This window comes from Pantherophis guttatus, chromosome 5 (assembly GCF_059756535.1).
Source record: "Pantherophis guttatus breed Tessera chromosome 5, ASM5975653v1, whole genome shotgun sequence".
In the NCBI taxonomy this organism is placed as follows: Eukaryota; Metazoa; Chordata; class Lepidosauria; order Squamata; family Colubridae; genus Pantherophis; species Pantherophis guttatus.
In genome coordinates, this window is record NC_142067.1 from 25052178 (window position 1) to 25065408 (window position 13231).

At 39.9% G+C, this 13231-nt stretch overlaps 1 protein-coding gene across 1 annotated transcript in view; it reads right to left on the bottom strand.

Moving 5' to 3' along the window:
• Positions 1-613: 613 nt before the first annotated feature.
• The window catches only part of UBL3 (ubiquitin like 3), a 53405-nt gene continuing 40787 nt past the window's right edge, over positions 614-13231 (bottom strand). Inside the window, exons 3-5 of the mRNA XM_034410883.3 lie at positions 9154-9240; positions 5052-5129; positions 614-2285 (exon numbers count right to left, since the gene is read on the bottom strand). Of these exons, the coding sequence (XP_034266774.1) occupies positions 2233-2285; positions 5052-5129; positions 9154-9240 (218 nt within the window). The 3' untranslated portion in view covers positions 614-2232. The remainder of the gene's footprint in view (positions 2286-5051; positions 5130-9153; positions 9241-13231) is intronic.

Genomic DNA, 13231 nt, shown 5'->3' on the forward strand with positions numbered 1-13231 from the left:
GCACCCCTGAGTAGGCTGTGAGGGCCTATCAACAGAAAGAGAACACTGTCTGAAGTTGTGTGCAGCAGATTCTGGGGAGTGCTGGGCTGTGGGCGCAATTGTGCCGTTCCCCAAAGGCTTGCCCAGGCCACCTCTTTAGAACCAGTCTCAGCACTGCCATGTGCCACTATTCAGACTGCACCACCACATCCCTTGTTCTGTAAGAAGATAAAGGACATCACAGAATTCCTTGAGGCAAGGGGCATGATATGACATTACGCAAAAGATGCAACTTGTGTCAGATATCATAGGACAAGTACATCATTACATTATTTGCACATTGATGTGATGATAGATATTGGTTTGACATCCTAGTGGCTTGTTACAGAAACGAAAGGGAGGAGAAATCTTGAATGTGCATCATCTTCAGCTTCCATAGAAAAGGCTGGTAAAACTGAAACAAATGCAATCAAACTAAATTGTAAAATTCACATCACTCCTGTGGTATTCCACAGGTTTGGTATTCCAAACTTAGTAATTTAATGATTAAAAAGAGAACTAGGAGAGTTCTGTTACAATAGAACTAATTTAAAAATGATGCCAGCCAGATCAAGCTCCCCAAATCACAACCAGGTACACTACAATATTCTTCTTTTATTTAGTTTACAGAAGAATCTATCAGTACAGGTTGCAGAAGGAAAATGTTTAGTGCTATTTACAATTTGTTTAAAACTCTGCTCTATACAAATTTAATTTTGATCATTATGAACAATATCTTTGTAGGCCTACTGCATATAAAGCATTTTCTCAAAGCAGTAACATTGAATAAAGTAACCTGATTACATTTAAATGAAGATCATTCAAAACACGGAACGTTTGTAATGGCTATGGACTCAAATACAGAACACAATGTCAGTCTGCATCTTTAAAAGCCTAGATCTATTTATATAGTTTATTGTTGTATTATTTTACCCGCCAATCTATACTTAAGTTCTATAGCCATGTTTTTATAAGTTTTTTTAATTAAATATATTCTACATATTTTTTACTTTCAACTAGGAAGATTTCTCCCTAGTAGAAAAAATATAAAATCTTTATATAATTTTTACAAGTTTAGATGAAACTACCTCATGCTTTAGTGCTGTGCAAATTTTTTAGCATATCTTTTTTTAAATTACATGAAATAAAATAATGGCATCCTTTGTAACTATGTATGCTTTTAAAAAACAGCTTTTGATTTCCAATACAATTGCAAGCACTAATATCAAATGCAAATAACAAACAAATGAACTCATCATTTAGCATTTTTTTCTATTTTATCCTTTTAATTATCTCTTTGAAGTCACTGTTGAGTAAGCATGACACTGGACACTAAGATCAGATGAATAAGGATGACTGGAAAACATCAATTGTAGATATTCAAAGACATAAATTGATTAGTAAATGAGGTCTTTAATATTTATGCACAATAATAAAAGCCTATGAACTACAGGAAATTACCCCTCCCATATTAAGGCTAGGAAATGCACTCTCTGCACTTATTTGTGCTGTCTAAACAAGCACTCAACAAATGTACGAAAGAAGAGTGCACATCGATAAAAAAAAAAAGTTGCAAGAGCCCTCTACAGAGTGCTTTAAAATTACAGGCACATAGTTTGTTGCAGTGAGATTTTTTAATATATAGACAATTTTAGCAGTTAGTGTTTTGTGCCACTTGGTCATCATGGGTGACTTAGGTAGAATTTACTTAGTAGTTATTCTTTCCCGCCCATCTATCTCCCTGCTTTCTATTGGCCATGACTGAATTTAAGAAAAAAACTATGGATTTTTTTCAGTGCTGATTCATTTCTCGGTGTTGGAAATACTTAAGAACATTTGTTGATGAGGTCTATATATATTCAACTGTTTTAGTGCAAATTGCCTCTAGTATTCGTGATTGGTTAAAGTTCCGGTTAAGAATGATTTTAAGGTAACAAAATGATTTCTGCTGAAGGGTAATTAATTTTTTTCTTGGAGAGAAAATTCATTGGCGAAATGATGCATTAATAAGCTTGTTCAACAACATAAAGAGTAGAAATAAAAAAGTATTCATTGTTCTAGAAAAAAAATGTGACCAGGTTCATGTAATATTTCAGTTCAGTGGATTCACAGATAGGCAGAAAGGGTTTTTGAAACAATGTTGGTCTCCTCTAATCCTGCAGCATGAGAGACAAAAACTATTCTACATCACAAGTAGCAGATAGAGTGGCGCTTCTACAGGATCACACAACAATTGCTCTCTCCAGTTTTTTCACGATTTCTCTGCCCTACAGAAAAATAAACAAAATGTTTTCAAGATAATTAATGCAAAACACCATATATGCATTATAAAAGCTTTACAGTATTATTATAATGTTGAATAGACTAGTAATAGGGTTTTACATGGAATGAAAACAATTGCTATCCTATTTTCTCAAAAGATTCACTGGAATATTTTGAATTGGCTATGTTCTGACGGAATAAGGGCCATAAAATAATCAATGGGAAATGCCACAAATTCCCTGTTGTCCTGTTTTTTTATTCTTGGAATACAAAAATAGATTAGATGGTAGACCACAATGATTATTATCTACCATGCAATGTACTGAAAATTGGCTAACAGATTATATGGATGTGAGTATGTGTTTGTTTGTTTCTATAAACATAAATAATAGTTAAGCGCTTTTGTAGCCTGTATGAAGAAAAAAACTGCCTCTCTTCACTTTAATCTAACAGTTGGGTTGAGCATTCTCCCTAATGGACGTGGACAGGATACTGAGTAGACTGAATGCTGCCACATGTTTATTGGACCCATGTCCCTCCTGGTTGATGCTGGCCTCTCGGGAGGTTACACGAGGCTGGCTCCAGGGGATTATAAATGCTTCTTTGAGTGAGGGTGTCTTTCCCGCCACCTTAAAAGAGGTGGTGGTGAGACCTCTCCTCAAGAAGCCTTCCCTGGACCCAGCAGTATTGACTAATTACCGTCCAGTCTCCAACCTTCACTTTGTTGCGAAGGTTGTTGAGAATGTGGTAGCACGACAGCTCCCTCAATACCTGGATGAATCAGTTTATCTGGATCCATTCCAGTCGGGCTTTAGGCCTGGGTACAGCACGGAAACGGCATTAGTCGCATTGGTTGATGATCTCTGGAGGGCTCAGGACAGGGGTTGCTCCTCTGTCCTGGTCCTATTAGACCTCTCAGCAGCTTTTGATACCATCGACCATGGTATCATGCTGCACCGGCTGGAAGAGTTAGGGGTGGGAGGCACCGTGCTGCGGTGGTTCTCCTCCTTCCTCTCCGACTGGTCGCAGTCAGTGTTGGCAGGGGGGCAGAGGTCGACCCCGAGGCCCCTTGTATGTGGGGTGCCACAAGGGTCGGTCCTCTCGCCCCTTCTGTTCAACATTTATGTGAAGCCGCTGGATGAGATCATCCGTGGTTTCGGGGTGAAGTACCACCAATACGCTGATGACACCCAGCTGTACATCTCCACCCCAGACCACCCCAATGATGCCCTTGAAGTGATGTCCCGGTGCCTGGAGGCTGTACGGATCTGGATAGGGAGGAAGAGACTCAGGCTCAACCCATCCAAGACCGAGTGGCTGTGGTTTCCGACATCCCGATATAGTCAGTTGGTGCCATCACTGGCTATTGGGGGCAAGTCGTTGGCCCCCACAGAGAGGGCTTGCAACCTGGGGGTCCTCCTGGACTCACAGCTGTCTTTAGAAGAGCACTTGACGGCTGTGACCGGGAGGGCATTTTATCAGGTTCGCCTGATTCGCCAGTTGTGTCCCTTTCTGGATCGGGACTCGTTAAATACGGTCACTCATGCCCTCGTCACTTCCCACCTGCAATGTTCTCTACATGGGGTTCTCCTTGAGGAGCACCCGGAGGCTCCAGCTGATCCAGAATGCGGCCGCGCGGGTGGTTATGTGAGCGACGTATCGCTCACATGTGACCCCCCTCCTGCGCGAGCTGCACTGGCTCCCGGTGGTCTTCCAGGTACGCTTCAAGGTTTTGGTTACCACCTTTAGAGCGCTCCATGGCTTAGGACCGGGGTATCTACGAGACCGCCTTCTGCCTCTCACCGCCCAGTATGCTCCCATAGAGAGGGGCTCCTCAGGGTGCCGTCGGCCAAACAGTGTCGACTGGCGGCCCCCAGGGGAAGAGCCTTCTCTGTGGGGGCACCCACCATCTGGAACGAGCTCCCCCCGGAGATACGGAGGTTCCTGGATCTGCGCGCTTTCCGCCGTGCCATCAAAACATTTCTATTTCAGCAGGCCGGCCTGGTCTAACCTCTCTTTTAAATTGTTTTTAAAAAATTTTTAAAAATTTTAAATTTTAAATTTGTCTTATGAATTTGGGGTGTTTTAAATTTCATTTTCCGGGCCAATTATTTAATTGTATTTTAATGGGTTTTTAACATTTGTATTATATGTATTTTATTTGGCTGTTCACCGCCCTGAGTCCTTTGGGAGTGGGCAGTATACAAATTCAAATTCAAATTCAAATTCAAATTCAAATTCAAATTCAAATTCTAATAATAATAATAATAATAATAATAATAATAATAATAATAATAATAATAATAATGCACATACAAGATATGAATTTTTTATAATTGAAAACCTCTTTTCAAAACTCAAAGAAAATGCAGGTTCATGAGCACTAATTTTCAATAATAAAAAAATTAAAAATTTTAGTGTAAAAAAATTAGTGTAACTGATTGGCAGCAATGAATGTTTACAGACAATCCTTACCTGACCCCCTTTCTCATCACACTATTCCAACCAAATTCTGCAGGGACAGAACAAATGTGTACAGCTAGTATTGTTCAAGTCTCCATGGCCTAACCCAACCCACGAGTTTTGATTTCAGATTAATCCGGCAAATTAAATGTCCAATTCTGAATTTAAATTCAATAGTTCAAAGGAATCCAAGAAAACACTAGATTGATCATAAACGTAACATATTTACAACAAACAAAAGTTGTTTTCTTCTCATTTTTCATCTACAATATCCAATTTAAAAATACATTGCAATTTGCTAAGCCTACCTTGAGAATTTGGCTCTGGCAATGTCTCTCTAGCCACCAAATGCATCACTGTTGTTTTGCCAAAGGGCAATTTTAATGCTGTAAAAAAAGAAAAAAAAGGTTTGTAATGCTCCTCTATAATGCACAATATTGTTCCATAATTTCAATTGCATTACAATTGTTTCCTGACTCTGCTAGTATTCATAGTACACATTTTTTTAAAAAAATATTAGCATTTCTTTAACTGAATCTCTCAAGCCACTTACAGAATATAAATTGTAAAAGCAGAAAGTAAAATATTTTATTAACTTCTGCAAATTTATTGATGTGGAAGGATAAATTAAAAGTCAATGTAGCCATAATTGATTTAATTAAAATAACAGATAATGAAACACTTCTATGCCCATGAGGTTGCTATGGATTGAACAGCTGTTTTATATCACTTCATACTCACTGACCCTTCACATTAATTGCTCTGTATTACCCATGATTATGCCAATGATTGCGTCAACTATGAATGGAAGAAACTGTAATACAATATATACTACAATCTATATACATAAATTCAATAATACACTGGTAATTGTGTGTCTGTGTGCATAAACTCTTTTGTAATTGAGCTTGATTCCTGTTGATTTTATGGACTTATCCATTTAGTATTCTTGTAGTAATATAAAAGTGACTTGTTATGGCCTTCTGAGACTTTTCAATTTCCAAGCATAACCTATAGCTTTGCTCTTTCCTGGCAGTTTTGTCATCGAAGTCCTAATCATGGCTAACTCTATTTAACTTTTAAAATTGAAGTAAGTTTGACCACTGGCTGCTACCATGCATGGATCCAGAGAAGAAAATGTGCTTTTCATCTGGTGTGGACACATTCATTGCACACAGGATCTGAACAGTGGTGGGATTCAATTTTTTTAACAACCGGTTCTGTGGGCGTGGCTTATTTGGGTGGGCGTGGCTTGGTGGTCATGTGACTGGGTGGTTGAGGCTTGCTGGTCATCTGGCCGGGTGGGCGTGGCTAGCTGGTCATGTGGCCGGGTGGCCGTGGCTATGTGTATAGGCACTATCCAGAGGGCTGAAAAAACTCATTTCTGACCGGTCCTCACACTTTTGACTGGTCCTCACACTTATGACCATCCTCACATTTATGCCCATTGCAGCATTCTTAACAACCATGTCACTCATTTCACAACTGCTTCTTTCACCACAAAACGTAAAATGTGAGGACAGTCGTAAGTGCAAGGACCGGTCAAAAGTGCGAAGACCAGTCAAAAATAACTTTTTCAGCTCTCTGAGTAGTCCATATGACAAAAGGACTACCCAGAGGGCTGAAAAAAGTGATTTCTGACAGGTCCTCGCACTTATGACTGGTCATCATTTATGCCTGTTGCAGCATTCTTAAGAACTGTGTCACTCATTTCACAACTGCGGTGCTTCATGTGACCGGGTGGCCGTGGCCAGGTGCTCATGTGGCATCGCTTCTTTGCCCTAATGACAGTTTGCTGCAATGGTCATAAGTGTGAAAAACAGTCATAAGTCACTTTTTTCAGTGCCATTATAACTGTTGTAAGTTAAGGATTACCTGCACAAAAATTCAAAAAGCTTCTTTGCTTGCAAAAAGCTGCCCTAAATACCAATCATTAGATTAGAAATACCTGCAAACTGGAGTTACAAATCAGGGAGGGTGCCAGAGCACCTTGAGGAATTAAAATAGTTAAAATGCAATGATAACTATCAGCAGCAAACTCTTGCTCATAAAGTGAAACCCTTTAGCAGAGAGGTCATTTAAGCTCTCCAGAATGAAGCAAAGGAGCAAACAGAGTATCTGTTGCTTGTAAAACCAATTACCAGAACAAATAGACACAGAACTAGTCAGATTTCCAAAGCTGCTTCTTTTCAGGAACAGAGATTAACATTTTTCCTTCCAAACAAAGCTGAATAGGGAAAATTATATCATCACTAAACACAGGATTAAACATCACCAAGCACAGAATTAAACTTCACCAAAAACCAGTTTTAGACCAAAAGTCAGAAAGGGTATGTAAACTCACATTTGAATGTCAATCTTTCTAGCTAGCCAATAAGCCTTGCTGAATGTCACTCATCTTGGTTCTTGTCATTAAAAGCTTCTGCTTCATTATTTAATTATTTCTTCAAAGTGCTGATCATTGCACCCTGGCTGGAAGAACTCCAACAGGGGAGTATTTCCTTCCAACAGCAGTGTAAAAAGCTTAAAACAACCCTTCCCCCTTAAGAAAGTCAAGCAAAAAAAAAACACCTCTGAGAACCTCCGGAACCGGAAGTGACAGTAAGTCTAGGCATACTGCCAGAGAGGCAGTTTCTGTAAGCAGGGCAATAAAGATTAGGCTACGAAACAACACTGAATGTTGTAATTCCTTACAGGATTAACCCTGTAAAGCGGAAAAAAACAAAAGGAGATTTCTTTTAACAACCGGTTCTCCAAATTGCTTAACTACTTAACAACCGGTTCTACCGAACCAGTGCGAACCAGTAGAATCCCACCACTGGATCTGAAGCACGTTTCTAACTTTGAATCCAAATATCTGCACAACCCCAATGTACTGCAAATATAGCAGGTTTATTTTGCTGTGTCTTAACTTCTTCAGTCTCTGCCTGTCAGATATGTCACTGGAAACAAGTTTGGTAATTTCAAAACTCCATGCTGCTTATTTTTCAGATTAATGTTATAAACTGAGAAATTGGGATTTCATGATTCCCCAGTGCATGGTTACACTGGCTGGGAGAAAAAGGAAGGTCAAACTAACTAGAAAAGCTGAAAAGAAATGAAAAACACAAGGATCTGTTGTACTTCCTGTAGCTAGACTGATTTATATTGCTACCTAGCAGGTTTTCTACTTCCTGCTGTGAGATAAATGGAGAGGAAATAGCCAGAGACAATTCCCTCATGTGCTCTTTTAATTTTAGCTTTTCAATGGACATCTCTGATGGCTTTCTTGAAAGATATTTAATCTGTTAGTCCTTCTCAAACCTGAATCACAATGCCTTGCATGAGGTATCATTATAAAGAAGCCATTAAAAGTAGGAAAAAATGCCAGATTTAAATATAGAGGCAAGAGTACATTAATAATGCTACAAGAAAAAGCATTCAATGTAACACAGAAAATATTCTGAAAGAATGCAAATTATTCATAGAAAACTAATAAGTGATAAAACCTATCATCTGGGAAAAGCCTACATCAAGAATCCCAATGCTTCCAACATTCCAAGAAATAATTTTTCTTCATGTTTCAAAATGTCTTAATCCTGCACATTGTATTATGACAGAGATAGTAGTAGAGAAAAAAGAAACAAGTTTAGCAGCTCTAAAGACAGAGTAAGAATCTTCGGCTTCTTATATGAACTAGTTCTATTTCAGTATTCATAAGAATTTTTGCCTGCACTAATTCATTACATCTTCTGTCCCAGTTCCTTTCCTTTTTGTGTCTTGCTAACGAGATAAGCCTAAATGCAGAATTTTTCTGTTAGTTCAATTTTGTTCATTTTCTGGAAGCTAAAAATCTTCATGTTTAAGTGTTGTGGTAGAAATTAGAGGGAAATTGTCAATATCTAAATACATTTATACTCCATCTGAGATGTCATTAGCGATCTAAGAATAATCTGGCAGGTACTAGATACTGTAGATGTTATTCAGTTAAAAAGAATCAGTGAGGCACACCACAAGGGGGCACAACTAAACAGCTTTTCTACTCCAAGTGAGATAATACCATTCTTGTGTAACTAACTAGTAGTGTGTATCTGAAAAGCAATGCTAGATGTGAGAAAATTTATTTTGAATCAGCCATCAACATTTTTACTCATAATTATAAGATCTAGGATACTTCCTTAATCTTAGTTTCATTTTGATTATATTTTCTAACATTACCATGCAATATAAAAACTAAAACTATAATACTTTTATAATCTCAATTAAAAAACAATTCATATTAAAAGTATTCTCTGTTTCAATTTCAACTATACCATTTGCTGAACTTTCCAAAAAGTGTATTTTAACTTTCAATTGGTCCCAAATCAATGAAATATTTTTTTAATTTTTAGTTCACTCAGAAGATGTTTAAAAGCCAATTTCTTTCGTTACCTCCTAGTGTCACATTGCCATGAAGAAATCTTCCTTGATAAATAAGTCTCAGAATATTTGGACTGCTCACTTGTTCTTCTTCCCAATCTGGAAAAGCAACGAGAAAAATAACACAATTCAATTATTTAATTTTGAAATTATATATTACTTCTTATAAACTTCCAGCAAGGCTAATCACACACCAGTTTATACATATTCTTTTGAGTATATTTCTTTTCTTGTCATAAGGATAGGTTTTTAATTTCAGCCTTAAAGAGACAAGTCAAAGGGAACTGAACTAGAAAATAACTCCAGAAATTCCTTCTAAAAATACTCAAGATAATGTTTATAAATGTTTATATTGAAGTTATTTTGTAACTGATATTAACGGCTCAGTGCAAATGAGATGTGAATATAGAAAAAGTAGGTCATTTAGGGAGTAAGAATCAGAATAGCAACTGTTTAGAAATACCTGCTTAGAAAAAGATCTGTTTCAACTATGTGGGTTAAGTATCAGTCTATTTACATGTATATATCACAATGGGATGATTCTAAAAGCACACACTTCATTTGATTGTTTGTGATGAAACATTGACATAATTCACTAAGGACACAAGGGTGATATAAGGTTTTGGTTAAGGACCAAATCGTTATTTGGCTGAGTCAAGAGTAGAAATGGGAATGGACTGGAAAGAAAATAAAAGAAACTAATAAAACTAGAATAAAAGTATAATGACTATAGATAAAGTACAAGTCCTGTACATACAAAAACAATTAGAAAACAGATTCATCTCCCATAAAAAGGAGCAGGGGCGCAACCCGGTGGCTCAGCAGTTAAATAGCAATAGCACTTAGACTTATATACCACTTCACAGTGCTTTACAGTCCCCTCTAAGTTGTTTACAGAGTCAGCATATTGCACCCAACAATTTAGCTCCTCAATTTACAGACCTGGGAAGGATGGGAGGCTGAGTCAACCTTCAGCCTGGTGAGATTCGAACTGCCAAATTGCAGGCAGCCAGCAGTCAGCAGAAGTAGCCTGCAGTACTGCATTGCTGGATTTGTCAGGTGGAAAGCCAGCAGCCCAGGTTTGAAACCTGAGCGCCACGCAATGGGTGAGTTCCTGTCCTCAACCCAGCTCCTGCCAACCTAGAAGTTAGAAAGCATGCGCGTGCACGCATGCACACATAGACATATCACATACACACATACATATATACAGTGGTGGGACAGAGCCAGTTCACACCGATTCAGTCAAACTGGTAGCTAACTTTTTGGATAGTTCCCCCCAGCCACTCCTCGCGTGGCCTCCCGCCCACTCACCTGACCTGAGAAGGTAAGGCCAACGGCAGGGGAGGGAGACCCGCACGGTCAAAGGGCCACCTTGGTGGGCGGGACACAGTGAGGCTCAGCCGCCTTTTGGGCTTGGCTCTTGTCTTCCATGGAGGTGGGTAGCCCAAGAGAAGGCACCTGGTCCGGGGACACAGTGCTCCACGATGGAGCTCTTCCCGGGTAGCAAAGCCTTGGATGACCTGATACATCCTGAAGGCCTCAAGGGGCTCCAGAGTTTCCATGCTCCTTCTCCAGCCCGAGTGCCCTGTCCTTCAGATCCCAACGGGGCCAGCACCTGGTGGTAGCGCTTATAGCAGGCAGGCAGGGGGATGTCCTGGGGCTGCGTGTGCGCACCTCACCGCAGAGCAGAGGCTTCTGCTCCAGCACAGTGCTCTCTCCTGAGGGCCGACCGCCTACATGCCAGCCAGCTGGGCTGGCCCAAAGCGGTGTGTCCCTCATTGCAGGCTGGATGCAGGACCTGAGGTGGAAGGGAGGGTGAGCAGGCAGCATTTGTCCAGAGGCCCAGCAGAAGCCAAGCACGCCAGGCCCAAAAGGCAAATGAGCCTCGCTGTGTTCCCCCAACTATTGTGGCCCTTCAGCTGAGCACAGCGGGTCCAGAGCAGATCTCCCTCCCCCACCATTGGTCTTACTGTTGCAGGTAGCCATGGTGAGCAGAGCGGTGCGAGCCCCATGGGCTGTAAGGTAAGGCCAACGGCGGGGGAGGGAGATCCATTCCAGGCCGGCCACACTCAGCCAAAGGGTCACCTTGGGGGGACATGGCAAGACTCACTCGCATTTCAGGTCTGGCTAAAAGGGCAATAATCTTGGGATTAAATTCCAAATGAAATTGGGTTTACAGGTTAAGGAGACATGAAGTACTTTCAACTGCAGGTTTCTAAAAATCTATTAAAATGAATGTCTAGATGCAACTCTTTAACTCATTAGTCCAGAGGGAGAATAAGAGATAGATTCCCAATGAAGGTTTTAGCATATTTAGCTCAGGAAGAACAGAATAACAACAGTTGAAAGGGACTTTGGAGGTCGTCTAGTCCAACCTCCTGCTCAGGCAGGAAAACTGAGGATACCAAAATCTGAGTGGAGGGCTTGGGAAACGTGTCAGGATAACAGAATTAGAAGGGACCTTGGGGGGGACCCTATAGCATTTCAGAGAAGTGGCTGTCCAGTCTTTTCTTAAACAACTCCAGTGATCGAGCACCCAGAACTTCTGGAGACAAGCAGTTCCACTGGTTAATTGTTCTCACTGTCAGGAAGTTTCTCCTTAGTTTTAGGTTGCTTCTATCTTTGCTCATTTTCCATCCACTGCTTCTTGTTTTGCCTTCTGCTGCTTTGGAAAATACATTGCGCCCCCTTCTTTGTGGCAGCCCCTCAAAAACCTGTTTTGTGACCTGCCTATCACATTCTTGGGCAAAGCATGTGAGCCATTTCTTCCTTTCAGTGATCCATGAAAGTACATCTATAGTATGTAGATGCAGATAATAAAGTCGAAAAAAGGTGAACAACATTTTTACAGAACTATAGATATGTTGAGGCCTTTGAGGCGAGTGGCCAGAATGCGAGAAAAGGCTGGGAGTGACGAGTGACTGAGAGGGGAGGGGCATGGTGAGGAGAGGAGAGGCGCCCCTCTATAAGAGTGACGTCAAGTTGGCCATATGCGTTTGTGTGCATTTTCCAGCCACACGCACACGCACACACACACACAGACAAATAACAGCAAAAAGTGAATGAAGAGAATGTTCTCATCAAACTTGGTCATGAAGTAGAGTTGTGGTTTGTAATTATTGCATTTTTCTATATAACATAAATAGGGCTGCCTATAACTCTGCTTACTGCTCTACTATTAGGTATAAAAATAAATGCATGAAAATTTGCTTTCAACATGGGAGAAATGTTATGTTCTCACTTTAATATCAGAAACGCACAAGGGTATATCCCTGCATTATACTTTAACAAATATATTGGAAATAAGGGTTAGTAGAGGGGATAATAAGGTCCATGCTTGAGATTGTGTATAAGCTCATACTCTGGACACTGACATAGCAGCCATTATACAAAGGTTAACATTAAATAGGTTTCAGTTCTAAACTGAATTGGGTTACCATAGTTTGAATAGCAAATCTGAGTTTGCTTCAGAATTGATCTACATAATTGTGTTTTTTACGAGTTCGGGAGTAAACAAGCAGGGAATTCATTGATCACAGGCCATGATACAGTCCAGACAAGCCATCACCATGGCCAAAACACCGATATCTGGAAAGGTAGTTCTTTAGTCAGCTTCGCTTCCAGCCATTTACGCGTAAGAATTTAGCAGCTTAAAGCTGCAGGATGTAAAAGCTCTTAAGATTCAAGTTTAGCACTGTAACTATGCTAATTATTCAGTTGGAGCATTTAAGTTAATTTGACAATAGACAAACTGCCACTTTGTTATATTCCTAAACCCCTCAGCAACTTGTGATATTTATTAGACTGGCTGGTAGACACATTGTGTACCAGTGGTAGAATATTTAAATGAAAATTAGTTCAAAGAGAAGTTCTGACCATCCATATGCAACGGAAAACTCTCAGAAGTGGCATGCTCTCCAATGAAGCTTCTACTCAGTGAGATAGAATTTCTACAGACTATAGTTACATCCACTTTCCACTTTCTAGTTCTACTCTATTCCATTATCAAATAGTCTAGTGAGCATTCTTTCTTTTCTTTTTTCTTTTTGTAAGTATCCCAAAGCTGATTTGGAAGTATATTTTGGAC